General features: G+C 38.7%; 7 protein-coding genes across 7 annotated transcripts; 5 read left to right on the top strand and 2 right to left on the bottom strand.

The window, feature by feature from the left end:
* Window positions 1-770: 770 nt before the first annotated feature.
* LOC110768769 (DNA-binding storekeeper protein-related transcriptional regulator) lies at window positions 771-2,272 on the top strand. The gene has a single exon (XM_021972618.2). It carries the CDS (start codon window positions 887-889, stop codon window positions 2,087-2,089), a length of 1,203 nt encoding a protein of 400 aa, XP_021828310.1. The 5' UTR covers window positions 771-886; the 3' UTR covers window positions 2,090-2,272.
* Window positions 2,273-3,494: 1,222 nt separating this feature from the next.
* LOC110768774 (histone H2A.6) lies at window positions 3,495-4,265 on the top strand. The gene is made up of 2 exons (XM_021972622.2): window positions 3,495-3,759; window positions 3,860-4,265. Exons 1-2 carry the CDS (start codon window positions 3,571-3,573, stop codon window positions 4,067-4,069), a joined length of 399 nt encoding a protein of 132 aa, XP_021828314.1. The 5' UTR covers window positions 3,495-3,570; the 3' UTR covers window positions 4,070-4,265.
* Window positions 4,187-5,207, bottom strand: LOC110768772 (protein DESIGUAL 2). The gene is made up of 3 exons (XM_021972621.2): window positions 4,968-5,207; window positions 4,668-4,873; window positions 4,187-4,588 (listed from the first exon to the last, which is right to left on the bottom strand). Exons 1-3 carry the CDS (start codon window positions 5,064-5,066, stop codon window positions 4,369-4,371), a joined length of 525 nt encoding a protein of 174 aa, XP_021828313.2. The 5' UTR covers window positions 5,067-5,207; the 3' UTR covers window positions 4,187-4,368.
* A 714-nt stretch (window positions 5,208-5,921) lies between these two features.
* HSA32 (Aldolase-type TIM barrel family protein) lies at window positions 5,922-8,273 on the top strand. Its single transcript, XM_021972619.2, has 5 exons — window positions 5,922-6,166; window positions 6,439-6,630; window positions 6,730-6,937; window positions 7,668-7,891; window positions 7,986-8,273. Exons 1-5 carry the CDS (start codon window positions 6,044-6,046, stop codon window positions 8,094-8,096), a joined length of 858 nt encoding a protein of 285 aa, XP_021828311.2. The 5' UTR covers window positions 5,922-6,043; the 3' UTR covers window positions 8,097-8,273.
* A 601-nt stretch (window positions 8,274-8,874) lies between these two features.
* BAN (NAD(P)-binding Rossmann-fold superfamily protein) lies at window positions 8,875-11,273 on the top strand. The gene is made up of 6 exons (XM_021972616.2): window positions 8,875-9,194; window positions 9,694-9,860; window positions 9,956-10,156; window positions 10,264-10,423; window positions 10,580-10,796; window positions 10,997-11,273. Exons 1-6 carry the CDS (start codon window positions 9,068-9,070, stop codon window positions 11,139-11,141), a joined length of 1,017 nt encoding a protein of 338 aa, XP_021828308.2. The 5' UTR covers window positions 8,875-9,067; the 3' UTR covers window positions 11,142-11,273.
* A 438-nt stretch (window positions 11,274-11,711) lies between these two features.
* LOC110768766 (calcium/calmodulin-regulated receptor-like kinase 1) lies at window positions 11,712-14,635 on the bottom strand. The gene is made up of 7 exons (XM_021972615.2): window positions 13,785-14,635; window positions 13,527-13,680; window positions 13,286-13,412; window positions 12,868-12,953; window positions 12,718-12,789; window positions 12,344-12,547; window positions 11,712-12,210 (listed from the first exon to the last, which is right to left on the bottom strand). The coding sequence occupies exons 1-7, from the start codon at window positions 14,138-14,140 to the stop codon at window positions 11,920-11,922; spliced, it is 1,290 nt and encodes a 429-aa protein (XP_021828307.2). The 5' UTR covers window positions 14,141-14,635; the 3' UTR covers window positions 11,712-11,919.
* Window positions 14,636-17,766: 3,131 nt separating this feature from the next.
* LOC110768757 ((E,E)-alpha-farnesene synthase-like) lies at window positions 17,767-20,304 on the top strand. The gene is made up of 7 exons (XM_021972604.2): window positions 17,767-17,969; window positions 18,074-18,347; window positions 18,422-18,797; window positions 18,934-19,152; window positions 19,246-19,387; window positions 19,484-19,735; window positions 19,833-20,304. Exons 1-7 carry the CDS (start codon window positions 17,805-17,807, stop codon window positions 20,136-20,138), a joined length of 1,734 nt encoding a protein of 577 aa, XP_021828296.2. The 5' UTR covers window positions 17,767-17,804; the 3' UTR covers window positions 20,139-20,304.
* The last annotated feature ends 305 nt before the right edge of the window (window positions 20,305-20,609 follow it).

Raw genomic sequence — 20,609 nt, 5'->3', positions numbered from 1 at the left:
GGGTAGGAGTGGTTCTAATTACTAAAATGTCCTCGTTGTTGGGTTAAAGTAGATGACAAATTTGAAATTTTAAAATTTGTGTGAGGATATAATGGGTACAAATATGAATTCCTAATAGGTTAGTTCTCCAGAAATTAAAATACCACCTCCCACCCAAGAGTGAATTCATCCGAAATCAAGAATTCAATTCCTAATTTTGTGTGAACCCCACTTACTTTTTAATTTCTTGATGTGAAGTAAACATGGAAATGCTCCATAATTGGAATTCAATTCTTGATTTGAATTCCAATTCCTGATTAGTAAACACACGATTAGAGCTTCTCGTTGCACCCAAATTTGAATTCTCCTTCGTCTAAACATGAGTTGGATCATGTATGAATCTATTACATAATAATATATGCCACATAAGAGGTGATTTGGTCCTTCTCCGCACATTACGTCCAAAAATTCGGTATCTATTGCTTAATAATATATGCCACATAAGAGGTGAGTTCTTCCCTCTCAGAACATTATGGATTACCTTCCAATAAACTAGTATATATATATGAGAGTAAAAATTTGAATGAGATAAGAAGTTTACCCTGATGAGAAGAATTATGGATTAGCTTCCAAGTTATTTCTAATAAATCTGTTTTTATTTAAGAGAGATTTTTTTAGCTTAATTCTTGACTTAAATATAAGTGAGTAACAAATTTAAAATCCAACGGTCCTGATATGTTTTGCTACTTTCCAAAGTCCTTAACCTTTCCCCTATAACATGACGGCATCCAAGATTCCTAGCCCAACTTTCGAAGTAGGACCCTCTTTACTCCTTCCTTCGCACACACAAACCCAATACCCAGTTAGAAACCCTAATTTCGCCAAACCCTGCTGTATCGTCTCTTCAATGGCACCCAAGCGCCCATCTCCTCTGGATGAGCCTCCGGCTGCTTCTTCTTCGGAAGAAGAGGTAGCCTCGTCCGAAGAAGAAGTAGACGGAGAAGAAGAGGAAGAATCCGGATCCGGGTCCGAATCCGAGTCCGAGGAACCCGAGCCTCCAAAGGCAGCACCCACTCCTGTTGCTGAGAAGAAACCACCACCGAAGAAACCGGACTCGGCTACTGTCAATTCAAAGCCGCAGTCTTCATCCTCTGGCTCAGAGTCCGAGTCCGAATCCGATTCGGAATTGGATAAGGATATGGTGGTAAAGCCGATAGCTTCGAAGCCAATGGAAGAGACGCCCAAGACCAAGAAGCCCAGATCGAAGGCCTCGGCTACTACTACGCCTGCAGCAAGAGCCGGGTCGAAGCGGCCAAGCGAGAGCGACCCCAAGGATTCCAAGAGGCCCAAGAAGAAGATCCCGGACCCGGATCAGGAGCCAGACCATGCCGGAGAGGAAACGAAGAAGGCAGGTGGAGACGACTCGAAGAAGCTGTTCCAGAGGATTTGGAGCGATGATGATGAGATAGCGATCCTGAAAGGCATGATTGATTACTCTACGAAGAAAGGCGCGGACCCATATTCTGATATGGGTGCGTTTCATGATTTTATCAAGAAATCGTTGAAGGCCGATGTGAACAAGACCCAATTGCAAGATAAGATTCGTAGGTTGAAGAAGAAGTATGAGATGAATGTGGCCAAAGGGAAGAAGTATAATCCTGTTAAGCCTCATGAGCAAAAGGTGTTCGACTTGTCAAATAAGGTATGGGGCAGCGGCGAAGGGTCAATTGGGGTTGGTGGGTTGTCTGAACAGTCCAAGTCTAATGGGAAGGCTAGGACAAATCAGAAGGGTAACAACAAGACTTTGGCTTCACTTAAAGCTGAGATTTTGAGTTCACCGGAGCCCCCAAAGGAGTGTGAGAAGGTGGAAATTGGTTCTGAAAGTTTGAGTGAGGTGATTGGGTATGATAAGGGTTTCAGAGAGCTGGGGTTGCCGGAGGGTGTTGTGAAGCAGGGCTTGGAGTTGATTGGAGGAGCCAAGCGAGCTGAGCTGAAGGAGAAGTGGAAGAAGCTGCATGTTGCTGAATTGGACCTTTTTGTGAAGAGGAGTGAGTTGATGAGAGATCAGGCAAAGGTGATTCTGGAGGCGTTAAAGTCATCTGAGCATTAGAACATTGGATTAAATGTTTAAAAGTTTTAGTAATTGTTAATTAAGAACTCTGTAGCATTTAGCTGCTTAGTGTGTCTGTCCATTAGATCTTTCTGTGTAGTACTACTGCCTTGTGTTGTCCTTCTCTATTATGTTGATTTAAAGTTTTTTATGTGGCAATGTTAGTCCGTTTTGTTTCTGTCACTTGTGTTGTGTTATTGGTGTTGATGCCTTTGATAATTATAAGCAGGATTATATAATGTTGCAGTAATCTTGCTGAGTGTCCTTGAATTCTCAGTTACATTATCTCAGTTATGCATAGCTGCAACTGTCTTTGTGTTTGTGGTCACTGTAATCTTGGTGTAGAAGAGAAAGAGCAAATAAGAAGACTCAAAGCATAGTTGTGATTTTGGTTGGGTAGTTTGTTGTATGATCTCTAAGTAATCTGCAGTTAGCAAGAATAGTTGTGATTTGATTTGGGTAGTTTATATGATCTCCTTCCGAAGGTGGTAGCCAGTAGGCAAAAGTTTCTTTGTAATGAAGGTTTCTTCTGCCCAAGGTATTTTAGCTCGTTCGTTGCTTCTTGAAACTTGTGTGTGTTCTCTTCTGTACCAGTACCAGCAATGTGAGCTTGCTGTTGCTGATCTGATATATGGATGTGGGATGATAATGATCTTGTATTTTACCTCTACGAGCATGGCGTATTGTGTAAATTAATATCATGTCTCCATGACTTTTCGACATTTTACTTCAAGCCTTCACCCTACAACCTGATAGTGATTTTTTGCACTGCATAAATTTTATAATTATTTATTTTGGAATTTGAATTGATTTAATATCCCATTTTTCCCAAACAAAAAGAAAAAGGGAATACAAGCTATTCACTTGACAAAACTAAACTGTAGAGACTGGACATGCATTGCATTGGGCCGATATAAAGTTTAATTCATCTTCACAATCATTGGCACTTATTTCATATTTTTTCTTTGAATTAATTTATAAAGCAAGATAAATTTAACTGCAAACAAATACCGGGATATTATCGATAATAACTCGGCGTTATTTTCTCATTTTATTTTATGAAATTTCGCTAATTTGTAAGAGCTTACATCAAAATTCAAATACATTTTTTTTTATATCCAAAATGTTCTGATATTTTCTTTCTAAACGTGGTAAATCCAAATTTGATTCCTGGTCGTAGCCAAAAGAAATACTTCGGGGAGCGCTTCGTCAAAATTTGTATTTCCCGCTTCACACGAACGCAGAAGCACACGAAAAGTCCCCAATTCTAAACATCATCATCTAACCGTCCAAATTTTTTAAAACGACCGGCTACAGATGTCGATCCGCGTGACTCTCTCTGATTGGCTCTCTTTCTTCCCTAGCGGCTATGCTCCCCTATATAAACTAAGAAACCCCTGATCCACTTCACCTTCTTTTATAACTTCAAACACACCGCTATACGTAGATTTCTCCTCACACGTACCCTACTCTCAGATTCCATGGCCGGAAGAGGAAAATCAATTGGCTCTGGTGCCGCCAAGAAGGCCACATCTCGTAGCAGCAAGGCCGGTCTGCAATTCCCGGTCGGCCGTATCGCCCGGTTCTTGAAAGCCGGCAAGTACGCCGAACGAGTCGGTGCTGGCGCACCGGTCTACCTCGCCGCCGTCCTCGAATATCTCGCTGCTGAGGTCAATATCTCAACCCTAATTTCATTTAATTTGAGATTTTTTCTCTTTAATTTTGTTGTTGTGAATATAAATTGATTTGGTTAAATTTTAATAATTGTAGGTGTTGGAATTGGCTGGGAACGCTGCTCGGGATAACAAGAAGACGAGGATTGTGCCGAGGCACATCCAGTTGGCCGTCAGGAACGACGAGGAGCTGAGCAAGCTGCTCGGCTCCGTCACCATCGCTAACGGCGGCGTTATGCCTAACATCCACAACATGCTCTTGCCCAAGAAAACTGGCACCGGCAAATCTGGCCCCTCTGACGACTAGAATAGTAACTTGAGCTTGTCTTAATTCCCTTTTGTAAAAAAAGAACGATGGAAAATAGAGTGATTTAGGGAGGTTAGCTGATCTGTTTGATTGTTGTTATGAATTTTATATTCGATCTACTTAAAGAAACAAATTGTGTTCCAAACGTTTATTTATTTTCTTATCCAACTACATGATATTAGATTTCCACTCTGAATTTTCAAATTACAGTTGCGAACCGATAAAATAATGGTGCAAACAAAAAGGGTGTGAGATGCAATTAAACACGCTTGAATTCCCAATTGGGAAAATTGGAAACTTTATGCACCAGCAGGGTTTTGTTTTTGTTGGGGTCTGTTTTGGTCTCTGATGGTGGCCTTGGCTGAGACGTAATATGCTATCATGAACAGTCCATGGAAGAAGCATAAGATGCCTCCGATGGACAGAATGCGACGGTGTGATAATCCGCATGAATTTCTTGATTTTGAATTAGAAAGAGCCCCTGCTATCAGCAGTGAGAATCCCACAGCCAATGTGATCCTGCAAAACAAACATGCGCTGATTAGATTTGGGCTTGGCTAATCATGTTTATGGTGTTTGAATTAGGGTTGATAAGTACCATGACAAAATGAGGGAAGCAGCAGATAATTGCCTATTTGCTGTGGCTTTGGTATAATCTTCCCTGGACCAGAAGCAAATGCAGCCACCAAGCAAGTTGCCAATGATATGGGCAACTGCTAGAAGCACAGCAGCAGCCAACCCCAGTTTGAAGGCTTGGTAGCTTGGGTCTCTACACTCAAGGATCCACACCTTCAAGTGCTTCACCTGTTATCATCCCAAGTAATTTCAATATAGTCAATCAAATTAACTTAAATTTCCTTTCTTCAATTAAAACTATCGTATGTATATGGTAAAGTACCTTGTTTTGAGCAATTTCAGCTTGGATGCCAAGTATCCCTGCCACGACGTCCATAAGCAAGACTGAGAGGCAGACCAGAGGGGTGATGTTTTTCACCATGTTTGTAGGATTGGTTGAAGGAGGAGGGGATGGGTGTGAGATTTATAGGCAGATGCTGCCTCTGCTGGGTTTATTTAGTAGAGGAAGGGGGAATAGGTTATAAAGGAGGGGGAGGCATGCATATTTTATCTGTCTATCTGACAAATTAGGAGGGAAATTAGCTGTGATGCTTGGGTAAAAGCTTCTTTTGTCTTCACATTTTTCTTTATTCTTCTTTTAACTTGTTATTCGTTTCTTTTTGAACATGGATTCTTTTCATGGGGAGCAAGGAAAGCAGAGTATCAATCACCTGCAGGTGGGAATGGGAATGGTTAACTTTGATCCTTGCGTGTATGACAACTCACAAGAATCACCATTGCTTCAAATTATTCCTTCAATTCAATCAGTCCCTTTGCCTAAAGAGTTCTCGTTTTATTTTTGGACAAGTCTTAAAGTCTTAAAGAGACCGAGTATCTCAATGTGCAACTAGAAAATGTAGACAGCTATATTGAGTTCTAACTAGAAATGTGATGCTCAAGGTTATCTTTGTATGTGTTTGAGTCCCCCTCTCAATATCGCTTGTATGTGAGGTTCTGTGTTTTGAGTCCCCCTCTCAATATCGCTTGTGTTTTGAGTCCCCCTCTCAATATCGCTTGTATAAAGAAAAGAAATGTGTCGTCCAAGAGCTGTAGACTGCAGTCTTGGAAAACCAATACTTAAGTGAAATCGTTGGAAGACTTGGCGGTTTTTGGAAAAGGAAAAACTAAAATAAAAAAGGACCTAAGAGAAAATGCAATAGCTTGACACGTGGCAGTTTATTTCAGTTGCCTCCTGTATGATTACAAACTATTCTAGAAAGAACTGGTTTCCTCGATCAACTGTTCCCAAAATGAAAGTTCTACAGAAAGCTAAGGGAACACCCAGAAAGGACTCGTCTTTCCCTTCCTTTTTCCAATTTCTTCTCTGTGATTCTGTGAACTCGCGTTCTAGAGGAGACGATGGCGGCGTACAGATGGAAGTGCTTCGACGAGAACGAAGACCGTCCCGAAAAGCCTCGAAGCTATGGCGTCACGGAAATTAGAGGCCCCCATTACACCCTCTTAAGCCAGAACGTCCTTCAGGTATTCCCAAAATCGCTTTGTTCTTTTCTTTTTAGTTACTTAAATCAAAGTGCTGCACATTTTACTTCTAAATGTTTGACATATCTTTATGTAGATTACAATTTTTTCTTGCTCCGATCTCATTGCATGCTGTGAAATGTCAAAGATTCCTCTTTGTTTCAAGATTTGACAATGATATGGGTGTTTTGGGTGCAAGATCAATGTGTAATTGTGGAAGATGATGTGGGTTATCAACATCTCTGTTGTAATTTGGAAATGTTATTTCTTGGCAGGATATTTTTGAGTCCGTGGGGCAGTTCGTTGATGGGTTGAAGTTTGCTGGAGGTTCCCATAGCTTGATGCCCAAATCGTTTATTAAGGAAGTGACTGATGTTGCTCACAAACATGACATATATGTCAGCACTGGTGACTGGGCTGAAAATTTGCTTCGCAAAGGTCCCTCAGCTTTCAAAGAGTATGTGGAGGTGAGAAGCTTTTAAGAATTCCACTATTTCAGTGTTGTAAATTTGTGGGTGGTGTTATTGGGGGCTTTAAATAAGTATCTCCTGTTATGATTTCTTTAGGAGTGTAAGAGCTTGGGGTTTGACACAATCGAGCTGAATGTGGGATCTCTTGGAATTCCTGAAGAAACTCTTCTGAGATTTGTGCGCTTAATTAAGAGCGGTGGCCTGAAAGTGAAACCTCAGTTTGCAGTCCAGATAAACAAGTCTGACATTCCCATAGGGGATAGAGCATTTGGAGCCTACGTTGTCCCGAGGCCACGATCATCTGGTATGGGTGCACTCTTTCCTGAAACAAATTTTGATTGATGTGTTTACCTTCATAACTAGATATTGCCTGAAGAGTTGTGAATGGAACTTTTAGATTTTGTTGTTGGGAAGAAACTGAATGAGAAAATTGCCACTCCTCTTTCTTTTGTCCCGCTGTTATAGAAAGGGTCACTCTTTTTCTGCAAAGAACTAGCATGGTACAACTGTCGAAGGTAAAAGGAGAAAAAAAAGGGACTTTAACTTATGTGAAGAAATGTAGAATCTATGAGGAAATGGATGAAACCCCAAATAATCAAATTTGTCTGGTGTAAGTAATGTTAGTATCTGTTTTCACTCTGATGTCCAGGCAGCATAATACCAAGAAAACGAGTTTTTAATACCAATATTACTGAATAGGGCACTATAGAGTCTATATAGAAACTATTTGGATTCAAACACTACTACATAAACTTTTCAAATTGTAAAAGGAAGAACTGTTTTGGTCCTATATCTATGATTACCCTCTGCCCACAAGTTGTGTTTGATGATATTATTTGGCTTGTATGAAGATTGCTGCTGTCATGTTTTCAGAGTGATGATTGTTCATTCTTCCATTCATCTTTCTGATATTGTTTTTTGACTGTGATGTTAACATTTTCTCTGAACATATGATCAGAAAGGAGAGGTAGTAGAATCATCTCTATGGTTGTTGGTTATGACTTATAGCATGACCGTTGTCTCTGTTTGCACAGAATTTGTTGAAGATGTTGATCTGCTGATTAGAAGGGCCGAGAGATGCTTAGAAGCAGGGGCTGACATGATAATGATTGATGCTGATGATATCTGTAAACAAGCTGATTCAATGCGGGCAGACATAATTGCGAAGATCATTGGGCGTCTTGGTGTTGAGAAGACCATGTTTGAAGCATCAAATCCAAGAACATCAGAGTGGTTTGTCAAACAGTATGGTCCAAGGGTATAATGCTCTTTCATAAACTTTTACATAATTTCTTTTATTGGGAAAATGTGTTGCATGTCATTATATCCTTCTTGTTTGCCTGAATTTTCAGGTGAATCTGTTTGTGGATCACTCACAAGTGATGGATCTGGAGTGCCTCCGGGGACGAAGCTTAGGTAAAAACCATACATCTGTGCTGGGTTCCTCGTATTTTCTGTTCTGAACTTTTTGTAATAAGAAGGGGGAGAAAGTTATGGTAATATGCGTATGTGTCTCTTGTTGGATCTGGTCGTGTTGTCTTATGAATTTGTGCTGTTGATGTAACTTTGTTCAATATAACCTTTGTTCCAGTGTGTAAAACATTACCTTTCAAGATTTTGAGAATCATTGTTGCAACTGATCTCCACTCTTGAAACTCATGACTTTTGTCTCCTCACACCAAGTTGAAATTCAATGATGTATTTGTATTACAATCCAGTACTTATGATATTTCCACCAACAATTGTATTCTTTTATTTTTGTAAATGCATGGTGCATGAAGTTCAGTGGCCAAAGCTGCAAGGAAGAAGTTCATATACGCACGATGTTGTATATAGGCAACAAATATAAAGCATTATATTATAGTATCGATCTTGAGAAAAAATTTAAAAAATAAAATAATGACGGATTGACAAGTGAGGTCGGTTTCAGACCCAAAAAAAAATATAAAAAAAAGAAGTGATATCTGTAATTCTTCTCGTAGCTACGACGTCGCGCGTGCGGGTGCCCAATGCCCAGCTAACACCTGAATATCTAACTCAATCTAAACAAGTGGCACAACAGCTCATAATCTCGGAATGAAAATAGTCTTATGTTGTTTCTTTTCTTTTAACGTAGTTAATTGAATTTTTTATTTAAAGGTGAAGCTTTATGTGGTAAGGAAAAAACTCCTTTGACTTGGACAAACAAAGAAATATATGTTGTTTGTTTCAGAGACTCTGCACCAAACACTAAGAAAGAAAAAGAAAATGTGTTTTGAGTTGGTGGTGCATAGATCATCACGTGCTCACCTTCTTCCTCCAGATTCAATTAGATGGAGATGAGCAGCTTCTAGTCTATTTAAGAAGTAAACATCCGTTGACAGAAATACCAGTCTCATAATTCCTTCTAGTCCTAACCACCAGTGAACTCTGAAACTTAGCAACTGAAAGAGCCATGGCCACCCAACCCATCTCAAAGAAGACAGCCTGTGTGATCGGAGGTACAGGGTTCGTGGCATCTTTGCTGGTGAAGCTGTTGCTAGAGAAGGGCTATGCCGTCAAAACCACTGTCAGAGACCCTGGTTAGGCTTCCTCTTCTTCCCCTTTTCTTTTCAATGTCGACTTTTACTACAGTTTATCTGTTGCAAGTTCTGTTCTGTTCTTTTATTTTATTTTTTTGGGTCAAGTTCAAGTTATGCCCAGAAACCATATGGTAAAATATCAAAATGGGAAAAACATATATAATGCTGTGGGCCCAGTTTCATTTCTTCTGCTTATGATGTTCTATATAACCGGGGAACCAGCTTCATTCCATTTCCTATAGCGTTTGTGATGACATTAGCTGAAACATGAAAATGGGGTATCTTTGATGAGACTAAAATGATTAATGCCAAGGTGTTATAGTTCACACCATTATGTAGAGGTGTTAGTAATCAACCAAAGAAGCTGAAAGTGTACAAAATGATTTAGTTAGTCATATGAACATACTGTTGGAATACAATAAGGAGACTGATTTAGTTGCCAGATTAAGATTTTAATATGCTGGCATGAATTTCATTCATTTTGTGCATTTGGGTGCAGACAATCAGAAGAAGATCTCTCACCTCACAGCACTACAAGATTTGGGTGAACTAGAAATTTTAGGAGCAGATCTAACTGATGAAGGGAGCTTTGATGCCCCCATAGCAGGTTGTGACCTTGTTTTCCATGTTGCCACGCCTGTCAACTTCGCCTCCGAGGACCCTGAGGTACAGATTTGTTGGAATTGCTTAATTAAATTTGAAATTCAATATGGCTGTTGCATCTTAAGGTCAATGCTACTTTTTCCATTTCCAAAATACAGAACGACATGATCAAACCAGCAGTTCAAGGGGTGCTAAACGTTCTTAAAGCATGTGTGAAAGCCAAAACAGTTAAACGCGTTGTTTTGACATCATCAGCAGCTGCAGTGTCGATCAACACACTTAATGGAACAGGTTTGGTCACAGACGAGAACGATTGGAGTGATGTCGAGTTCTTGAGTACTGCAAAGCCACCTACTTGGGTAAATTGCCCAATCATTTTAGTCTCTAAGCTTTAATAAGACAGTAGGCCTATACTGAACTCATTGGACTTAGGTGATTGAACAAAAGCTTTGTCTCAAATTTTCAGGGCTATCCTGCCTCCAAGACACTAGCCGAGAAGACAGCTTGGAAATTTGCCAAAGAAAACAACATTGATCTCATCACCGTCATCCCTTCTCTTATGGCTGGTTCTTCTCTCACTCCGGACGTCCCCAGCAGTATCGGCCTAGCCATGTCTTTAATTACAGGTGTGAAACCAGAGGCCAGAATATGCTACACGTCCATATTTCTTTGACTTGAGGCCTTGTAGCTAGAATGAAAAAAAAAAAAAAAAAAAAAACCTACTTGCACAGTACCTCAGATAGATGGGTGGTGTTCTGATGGTTCCTTTTAATGTTTTACAGGAAATGACTTCCTCATAAATCATGCCTTGAAAGGTATGCAACTACTATCAGGTTCAATCTCCATTACACATGTGGAGGATGTCTGCCGGGCTCATATATTTTTGGCTGAGAAAGAATCTGCTTCTGGTCGGTATATATGCTGCGCTGTCAATACCAGTGTTCCTGAGCTTGCAAAGTTCCTCAACGAAAGATACCCTGAGTACAAAGTCCCCACTGAGTAAGCCCCTACTTCAAGTATTCCAACATCTAGATATCTATGTTACTGCTTTAAAACAATATTGAATAGTTAGGAGGTAACATTCAAAGGACATGCCCTTTAAAACAAGTCATGTCTCGTCTTTGGGGAACCTTGAAGTGAACTTCAATAGTTATTGCACCATTTCAGATGGTTATTCTGACTCTCATTTGCAATTGCAGGTTTGGAGATTTTCCCTCAAAGGCCAAGTTGATCCTCTCTTCGGAGAAGCTTATCAAGGAGGGGTTCGACTTTAAGTACGACATTGAACAAATATATGACCAAGCTGTGGACTACTTCAAGGCTAAGGGGCTGCTGCAGAACTAGAACTAAGTCTCGGTAGTTTAATTATGATCCTGTTACATGGATCACATGTGTGATTGGCGTTTATCTAGCTATGTTCTGGCTTGGCCATATGTACTCTTATAAAATTCAATCATAATTTGTTGAGTTTGGCAATGGTGTATCTTGAGTGCAGTTTCTGAAGCATGATAAGTTGTCATTTCCTGGTAATAAAATATAACAGAACAAAGTAACAGCGACATGTTGCTACCTTCTGATAAGATGCTTTCTTGCTTTTTGTTCAACCACAAGAAACGCACAACTTCTTTATCTCTTCTGTAAGGCCAAGTTCATATTCCGACAGGTAGTATGTCGTTTCTACACGACGGTGATCGTCTAAGTACCGTGATTAACGCAAATCGCATAGTTACTGCAAAATTTCATGGTGGTCCAATTGTGATGGTGCCATGTAGAAAATACAAAATACATGTTCACCATGATTTAGAAAACACTAAAGTGGGCTGGTAAATGGTGGTTGGCAAGGAAAAATAAGAGCACCCTAGACAGGAAAAATATGGACGTGCTGATACAGAAACTCAGTTTATCCTGTCCAAGTGGATTAAAAGTGAGGTCCCCAAAGCCTTTCTTGTAGATGAACTTTAAGGAAAGCAAAATAATCTACATGACACGATGCCCTACATTTAAATCCTTCAATCTAGAGGCTTGGCTCGTTCCCGTAAAAGCAATTGAAATCATAAAATGAACAAAGTTGAATATACAATTGCAAGGCTTCAGCTTAAGTTCGATGTCTGCTTGTCTCTCTTCAGCGTTCAATTAAAGGATCCTGATTGTCCAGCAGATCTATTTCAATGTAGGTTTCTTCAGCTGCATCATTGGAGGTCTGCTTGTAGTTCTCCGTGTTATGTTTCATCATCAAAATCCATGATAAGCTCTGTACAATGTCCCTCATGGAAGGCCGGTTTTTCGACAGACCGCTCACACATTTGTAAGCAAGATCAGCAACATTAGCGAGTTGTTCTACATTGAATCTTCCATCAAGACGAGAATCCACAATTTCTTGCCACCCCAGTTTATCCTCAGTGTCGATTGTTGCCTACCCATCAGCATGAAAACTCATCGAATGTGAATGTTACAGCATTATTATTATTATTAATTGAAATGAAGGACAATGCAACTTTGATGAAGGTGAAGGCCAAGTAGCCAAATGAACAAGAGACGGTTCTTACAAGTTCCACATATTCCATAAGGCCCTGCTGCGGGTTCCTGCCTGTAATAATTTCAAACAGCAGCACTCCAAAACTATAAACATCGCATTTCTTGGTAAATGTCTTTGTCAACACATACTCGGGATCAACATATCCATATGTTCCCCTGATATTAGATGAACGAAGTTGGCTCCTGTCTTGTCTTGAAAGCCCGAAATCAGCAACCTGCTTGTTAAAAAAGAATAGTTATACATTTTTTGGTAAGAGTAATTAACCTTCAGTTTAGCAACAAGTTCTTTGAAGGCTAATTAGTATTGAACTTTTGCAACTAGGTCTTTCATGTGTTTTGATACCACATTTGTTAACAATAAAAAGAAAAAAAAAGGGTCATATACCCTGGCTCTCATTGACCGGTCCAACAGTATGTTGGAAGACTTGATGTCACGGTGCACAACAGAAGGAACAGCCTGCCATAAGGAGAATGGAGCTGAATAAGCAGGCAGTTCCAAATCAGTTCTATTGACCTAGAAACAATGAAAGCATACCCCATAGTGTAGGTATTCCAATCCCCTTGCAATATCAAGAGCTATGTCAACTCTCAAATCCCAGCTCAATGGCTTGCGATTATCCCCTGCATTTCCCAACAATCTAAGATATGTGCACAACAGAAATACAAATTGTCCTTTTATCATCCATCAAAATGAACTTGACATAAACTTTGGTAACAAGTGATTATCACAGCGATCTCGGGCTTATCGATTGCTAGAATGAATTCAAGTTGTAGGAAATTTCATGGGAATGTCCATGAAGACCAGAAACAGTCATACATTGACTCAATGAACCTTGAATAGTATAATTGAATTGCTTTAAACGATACAATGTGTGGCAATCCATGTTAGAAAATAATGTGAATTGTTGCGTTGTGGAAGAAAAAAACAAACTGTGATTCACGAGAGTTGTTACCATGTAAATGAGAAAACAGACTGCCATTACTCATGTAGTTGTAGAGCAGCATATGCTGCCCCACTTCTGCCATATATCCCACCAAGTTCACAAGGCTCTTGTGGTGCAATCTTCCAAGTAAAAGGACCTGAACACAGATTTATGCACGTGCGTAAATACATAGACAAGTCAATCAAGGCATGTACATGTACTAAAACTATATCAATCAATGAATGGTATGCAAATGCAATGTACCAATTACCTCAGCCAAAAATTCGTTTTGGCCTTGCGTGGAATTAGCAGCCAGAACTTTGACAGCAAAAGTCTCACCAGTGCTCATTTGGGCCTTGTAAACAGGCCCAAACGCTCCTTGCCCAATAGCTGTCGTAAAATTATAAGTCGCCTTCTGTATATCTCTGCCGACAAAACCCAGTAAATCACTCTCTCTCCACAACCACACAGAATAAAACGCAGAAAAATACATACATAGACATAGACATACAGAAATATTTATACAGACCTGAAAGAATACTTGGGTATGCCGCAAGCTGAGACGACGCTCTTTCTCCTGAGGCCCTCCAGCCAGAGGGGCATGTTGGTCCACTCCGAAGTTCTGGGCGAGTCTTGGCCAAAGTTGGAGAACTCAGAGACAGTGGTGTTGGTGTTGCTGGAGTCAACGCCATTGTTACTCACTCCTTTGACTGGTAAATTGGGTGCTTTTTCTCTCTGCGCTGAAATGGACCTCTGTGATTGTATCCTTCTGCACCTTCTTCTTCGGATTCTGAGGCAGCAGACCACTCCAATTCCTAGAACCAATCCCAATGCGAACCCTGCAACAATGCCTACCACCAAATGCAATATGATTGAGTTCATCATGTTTGTTTTTGTTGTTGTTGGGTTTATAAATCAAAACCAACCCACCAAATGACGGCGTGGTGGCGGTGTTACTGGTTTTTGACCTTCTTTTAAAGAGAAGAGGTAGCCACGACGGTGTCGTTTATGTTGTCCCCTAGAAGGGTAGAAAATCAAAATGAGTAAGTTTGGTGTAAATTTGTAATTGGCTTTGCTAATAACGTAATTGACATTTGATCAAAAGTGAAACAAGAGACCTTAATTGACAGAAAATCAATGGAGATGTCGTAGCTAAAACGAGAAAAATTGTTCGACACCTAAATTTATTAGATGGAAAAATAAAACATAGATACAGAATTTGGTGATGAAGAGATAAAACTTCATTTTCTTGTCATTAATTATTTTGTTCTACTTTTGGATGACTACCATATAAGCGGAGATCTTGTAATTAATTTCATCAAATCCGGTTGATTGAAGATTTTCTGTTAATTTTTAAATTCCATGCTTTAAGTTGAAGAACATTTCTGAAAGTTTGTATATATGGAAATTGGAAATTGGAAATTGCAAGGGATCTTAGAATCGGTTTGGGTGACGTGAGAGTCTTGTTTACGACCCCTTCATTTTCTTGTCATAATTATTAAGGTTTGGTACGAGTCATTGTTACGCACTCTGTTTCAATAACATCTAAGCCAGTGGTGGAAATTTTCTGTTGATTGTACAGTGGCCATCTGTCAGAATTGAATTGTATTGGTTTGGGATACTGATGTGGATGCTGACAGTGGAATCATCGTTACATACGAGTCATTGTTACGTACTCGTTTCTCAATTTTCCTTCGTCTTTGATCACCATAATTGTTTAATCATGATTCATGAACACTTAGGATTATGACGTTTGTATTGTAAACAAGAGTGCGCACCTAAATATTGTTTCAAGATCAATATGTAAAAACCAATGGTTATATTCCTGTTCTTAACTTTGATGATCGTTTTAGTTCGAGTTTTGTTGATGCATGGAACATGATTATTAGCTTTTTGGGCTAACGACAAAAGACACCATGTAGGTTTGGGGTGGTTTTTAATATGGACCTCAGGGTATTAATTTTATCAATTTACACCCTTACGTTTGCAACATCGTCTAATTTCATCTTTCTATTAAGTTGACCGTGTGGTCAATTGTTATATCTTAACGTGACAGGACCCGCCCCGAATTCCTCGGAACCCGGGACGAATCCCGTGAAAGTTCTGACCTCTTACCGATGCCGAGCCCACTTACTAAAGACACGAGACTTTTTGCCGAAATTTCGTCAGAGTCTCCCCTAAAAATTGACATTTCCCAAATTTATCAACCTGTTAAAAAGACAATTTATATACACCAACTGGCAGTATGTATAAGATAATTTCATACAATTTACATAGATGGCCTCCGGCCTCAAAATCAAACCCTAGTACGGGCGATAATAGAGCAATCTAAGAGTTTTGATTTACAAACGATAACAAATTTAATGGAAAGGAAATGAACAAAGCTTATCCTACTGAAGCTCGGGACTCAGAAGTTCAAAACTCGGCTCTGTTGCTCAACTTGGTCAACTACTGTCTGGGGGGCGCAAAATAGAAATCGTATGAGTGGACAAAAACAAAATTTGATTTAGTTTGCAAAATAACATACTAAACCCACCGTTTGGAAAATAATGCCAAAAACATGCAATTGATACCATATCTATATAATCATTGTGAACTCAACATGTTCTCACTTTCCCGAGAACATATGATCATATCCAAGGTCTAAAATATTGATGATATCGGAAATATCGATAGTCCAAAAACACGGAAATTTCAATGGAAATATCGGAATATTATCCATATCGATAAAAATTGAATAAAAACCACAGAAATGATAAGAAAAACTTGGAAATTTTTATTGAAACTTTGGAGGATGTTTATTTAGTCAATTATCTATTAGTTTATCACAAAAAATTGGAAGGAAATTCATTGCATGATGGGTTTAACTTATTTAAGTTGATTATATAGCGAGCTGAGAAACACTGTGAGTGTAGAAAATATGTAATAATTAATGAAAGAAGATTAAACACACCATAATCATTTATATATAATGATTTACTGTAATATTTTACACTTTATACATTGCATGCTAAGATACATGAGTGACTATGAGGTTCAAAAATTTGAGTAGTCATCAAATGATAAATCCCCAAAATTGTTTTCCATATAATTGTTAACATGCCACCCATATGGATCCAAGATTGGTTGACGTTGTCTATAAGCAAAATCATTTGAATATTGGGTCTCGAATGCTTTCCATGAGCCACTGGATTCCATTCCAAAAGGAAAGGTCAAAGACTCACATTCTCATGTGAAAATCTAATTCTTGCAAAAACAGTTCAAAACAAAACAATATAAATATACATATTTTAGCATATTATCACAAAAACATAAGCAACATGGTGGTTAAGGCGTTGGAGGAGTGAAATGGCAAGGGTTTGAATCCCCTTTGCGTGTGCGCTTTGTGTTTTTTTTAATTTTTTTTTCCATTACATCGATATTTTCAATATTATAGCGATATTTTGACAAAATATTGTTGAAGTGTGAGCGAAATTATCGACATCGATATTTTCCGATATTATTGTCAATATTATCGATATTTATACGATATGTGTATGGATACGTTCCGAAATATCGGTGACTCAAAAAAACAATAATATCCTCGATATTATCGATATTTTAGACTATGATCATATCCAAACCAAATCCTTTTGACCCCAATCCAAAAGTTCCCAAAAACAATGACTTACAAACAACATATGTGAGAATAACTTTAGAATATTCCACTTATACATTTATCCATATATACTAAGATTAATAATTAAGTAAATCTATATACTACGATAACATGTACTATAAGTACATACCTCAAATACTGTAAGTATACGATATACATATTTTATATATATATATATATATATCGGGGAAAACAATCCAAGAGGGGATTGTTTAGCTATACTCCGCAGGGTTTTAAGTTTCTAATCTGCGTCTAGGGGTGAGTTGTCCAACTGGGGGATGAATACTCTACAGCACACACGCCGGAAATTTCCAACGCCATGTGTGGCCAAAACCGAACACTAAGTTCTACGCGCGCAGACAACTTTATCACACGTCTGATAATCCAACGCCACGTATGATAAGCTGCAACAAAACAGTATATGCCCACACATCGGATAATTTAACGCCACGTATGGGTACAATAACCAAGGGAGGGTACTTAGCATGGTGCAATCTCATATTCATATAACCAAACAATAAAGTACCATAACCCATAATTATTTATTGCCCAAACATATAATCACAAAGTGAAATACAATTTCTCAACTTAAGTTAGTTTTACGATTTTTCTGATAGAAAATGCCAGCCCTACATCACACCATGGAACACATGCATGCTCGTACATGAAGGTTCATCCGTTTATGGGACCACGTAAACATTTCACATCATGAACAAAAAAAATCAGATTTGTTGGTATTAAATGTTGTCCTGTTTCACGTGGGATGCTAGGCTAAACATGATGTCATAATATCATAAACTTTTGACCCCAAAAAAAAAAAATCATAAACTGTGCATGCCTTTGCCTATATAAAACCCTCCAAGAAAGATTTCCATACACCAAGTTTCCATAATGGATTTTAGAACACACTTGCAAGCTGATGAGCAGCAAATTCTTGAATACCAGATGCAATCCCAAGCCTCTTACGACTTGACACAACACGAAAGACGATCTGCCAATTACAAGCCAAATATTTGGAAACATGGTTTTCTTGAATCTCTTGACAGCAAATACCATGTGAGTTTTCTTTCTCCTCCAAATTAACTTCCTGCTATAGCTATTAATTTCTTGATATTTATTAATGAATGATAATTAATATTGCGTATCTTAACTGAGTGCAGGGAGATGATTATAAAAGGCAGTTTGAGAAGCTCATAGAAGATGTTAAGAATATGATGTTTGTTGAAACTGAAGATTCAATAGCTCAGTTAGAGCTGGTTGACAGCATCACAAAACTAGGCCTCACGAACCACTTTGAAAAGGAAATCAAGGAAACCCTAGACACAATAGCATCTGTTGAAAATAACAACCCCTGCATAAGCATAACAGATGACCTCTATACCACTGCCTTGTACTTTAAGATCCTTAGGCAGCAGGGCTACGAAGTGTCACAAGGTAAATATGCAGAATTAACTGTCATATATTTGCATGAACTTGTAAAAAACTCCCATAACTTTATCTAATTTCAGATTTATTTGGTGGCTTCATGGATGAGGAGGGTACATTAAAGAAAAGTCATCTTTCGGATGTCAAAGGAATGCTTGAACTTTTTGAGGCCTCGAACCTGGCTTTAGAAGGTGAAGATATCTTAGATGAGATAAAAGCTTCATCTATGGTAGCTCTCAGAGATTCCAATATCTGTAATCTGGACAATAACCTTGCCAGGCATGTGATCCATGCTTTGGAGCTTTCATCACACAGAAGAGTGCGGTGGTTCAATGTCAAAGGGCACATAGACGCCTATGAGAAAGAAAATCACGTCAACACCATTTTAATTGAATTGGCTAAACTTAACTTTAACATGGTTCAAGCAAAACTGCAAAAAGATCTAAGGGAAGCATCCATGTAAGTAAAAGCAAACCAACCAATCAATATCTTCTTTGGAAAGCGAAAGAATATATCATTTAAGGAACATGGTGTCTTATAAAAACAAAAATAATGCTAATTTTGTTGCCTTTCTGTTTTCTGATGTGTGACTTAGGTGGTGGAACAATCTGGGCCTCACACAGCACTTGAACTTTGCAAGAGATAGACTGGTCGAGTGTTTCATGTGTGCTGTGGGGTTAAATTTCCAGCCTGACTACACATCTTTTAGAATATGGATTACTAAAGTCGTCAACTTGATTCTGATAATAGACGACGTTTACGACGTTTATGGCTCATTGGAAGAGCTAAAGTGCTTCACCAACGCCGTTGATAGGTTAGTTAGTTTTGGTATAAAACAGATTAGTATTGGAAAAGGGTTAGTTTCATAGTGTCTAGATAATTCTCATCAATAATGTCTTCAACTCAGGTGGGATGTTGGGGAAACTGAGCAGCTTCCGGAGTGTATGAAGATCTGCTTCCAAGTGCTCTACAACACTACTTGTGAAATTGCGCATGAAATTGAGGAGGAAAATGGTTGGAATCAAGTATTACCTCAGTTGAGCAAAGTGGTAGTAGCCTAGCTAGGCCTGTTCCTTTTTTTCTTTTTTTTTCTTTTTATATCTTCATATATGGTTGAGCTTGAAATTATTATTTTGACTCTTTAGTGGGCAGATTTTTGTAAAGCATTATTAGTGGAGGCAGAGTGGTACAGTAGGGCCTATACACCATCCCTGGAAGAGTACCTCAGTATTGGATGCATTTCATCATCAGTTTCACTGATTTTGGTTCATACATTTTTCTCCACAACTCATCATCAGGGAATCCAAGAGATTGCTGATTTTCTGCACAAGAATGAAGATCTTGTGTATAATATGTCTCTGATAGTTCGGCTCACCAATGATTTGGGAACTTCTGCAGTAATCTTCTTTCTTCGTTAGGTTTTCTTAATCAAACAAGTCAAATCTAATCTAATCTAATACAATCTAATTAATTAATTGATTGATTGATTAACAGGCAGAACAAGAGCGAGGGGATGCTCCCTCAGCAATCCTATGTTACATGAGAGAGGTGAATGTTTGTGAAGATATAGCTGAGAAGAACATCAAGGACATGATAGAGAATGCATGGAAGAAAATAAATGGAAAATGCTTGAGAACCCCACAAGTGCCTTCTCTGTCACCATTCATCAACATTACCACAAATATTGTTCGAGTGGCGCACAGCCTTTACCAAAATAATGGAGATGGGTTTGGTGATCAAGAGCAAGGGACTCGCATCCTGATGATTCAGTCTCTACTAGTTCAGCCTTTACTACTTTGAGATCAATGGAACTAATAATTAAGCTCTCTATGTATTTAATTAGAATAAGGTAAACATGATGTACCAGCATTTTTATTTTACTTTGGACGATGTACTTATCTTTGGATCAACATTATTGGCCAAAGTAATATATATATATATGTGTGTGTGTTTTTCTACGTTACGAATGTCCTTGTTTAAAAAAAATGCACACATCGTTTCAAGGCTACCCTTCGATGAAGTTCAACAATCGAAAGTGTGTATGTTCTAGGTCCTACAACAACCGAATATTTTTGCATGAATAATCCTTAAAATATTTTACTAGAAAATCTCTTCTCAGACTTTTAAAAATATTTTATTGTTGCTTCGCCTTGGCTTTTGCCCTTTTTTTTTTGGGTCTAAACCATGAGGTGGTCCTGGATGGGCCCCAACTATGGGTGACACCTTTAAACCTTAACCACAACCCAGACTAATCCCCACTCACACCGGGTC

Source organism: Prunus avium, chromosome 4 (genome assembly GCF_965620075.1).
Source record: "Prunus avium chromosome 4, drPruAviu1.hap1.1, whole genome shotgun sequence".
NCBI lineage: Eukaryota > Viridiplantae > Streptophyta > Magnoliopsida > Rosales > Rosaceae > Prunus > Prunus avium.
Note: the sequence above shows the minus strand (reverse complement) of the source record. Positions and strands in the feature narration are given on the sequence as shown.

Bases quoted from the DNA above. Each gene is read 5' to 3' on its own strand.
- LOC110768769 (XM_021972618.2), top strand. From the start codon at position 887: ATGGCACCCAAGCGCCCATCTCCTCTGGATGAGCCTCCGGCTGCTTCT.
- LOC110768774 (XM_021972622.2), top strand. From the start codon at position 3,571: ATGGCCGGAAGAGGAAAATCAATTGGCTCTGGTGCCGCCAAGAAGGCC. The intron at 3,760-3,859 runs GTCAATATCTCA...TAATAATTGTAG, and splicing joins TCGAATATCTCGCTGCTGAG to GTGTTGGAATTGGCTGGGAA.
- LOC110768772 (XM_021972621.2), bottom strand. From the start codon at position 5,066: ATGGTGAAAAACATCACCCCTCTGGTCTGCCTCTCAGTCTTGCTTATG. The intron at 4,874-4,967 runs GTACTTTACCAT...GGATGATAACAG, and splicing joins CTGAAATTGCTCAAAACAAG to GTGAAGCACTTGAAGGTGTG. The intron at 4,589-4,667 runs GTACTTATCAAC...TTTGTTTTGCAG, and splicing joins GCTTCCCTCATTTTGTCATG to GATCACATTGGCTGTGGGAT.
- HSA32 (XM_021972619.2), top strand. From the start codon at position 6,044: ATGGCGGCGTACAGATGGAAGTGCTTCGACGAGAACGAAGACCGTCCC. The intron at 6,631-6,729 runs GTGAGAAGCTTT...TGATTTCTTTAG, and splicing joins CTTTCAAAGAGTATGTGGAG to GAGTGTAAGAGCTTGGGGTT. The intron at 6,938-7,667 runs GTATGGGTGCAC...CTGTTTGCACAG, and splicing joins CCCGAGGCCACGATCATCTG to AATTTGTTGAAGATGTTGAT.
- BAN (XM_021972616.2), top strand. From the start codon at position 9,068: ATGGCCACCCAACCCATCTCAAAGAAGACAGCCTGTGTGATCGGAGGT. The intron at 9,195-9,693 runs GTTAGGCTTCCT...ATTTGGGTGCAG, and splicing joins AACCACTGTCAGAGACCCTG to ACAATCAGAAGAAGATCTCT. The intron at 10,424-10,579 runs GTGTGAAACCAG...AATGTTTTACAG, and splicing joins AGCCATGTCTTTAATTACAG to GAAATGACTTCCTCATAAAT.
- LOC110768766 (XM_021972615.2), bottom strand. From the start codon at position 14,140: ATGATGAACTCAATCATATTGCATTTGGTGGTAGGCATTGTTGCAGGG. The intron at 12,790-12,867 runs GTATGCTTTCAT...TCCTTATGGCAG, and splicing joins TGGAATACCTACACTATGGG to GCTGTTCCTTCTGTTGTGCA. The intron at 12,211-12,343 runs GTAAGAACCGTC...GCTGATGGGTAG, and splicing joins TTATGGAATATGTGGAACTT to GCAACAATCGACACTGAGGA.
- LOC110768757 (XM_021972604.2), top strand. From the start codon at position 17,805: ATGGATTTTAGAACACACTTGCAAGCTGATGAGCAGCAAATTCTTGAA. The intron at 18,798-18,933 runs GTAAGTAAAAGC...TGTGTGACTTAG, and splicing joins GATCTAAGGGAAGCATCCAT to GTGGTGGAACAATCTGGGCC. The intron at 19,388-19,483 runs GTAGTAGCCTAG...TTGACTCTTTAG, and splicing joins TACCTCAGTTGAGCAAAGTG to TGGGCAGATTTTTGTAAAGC.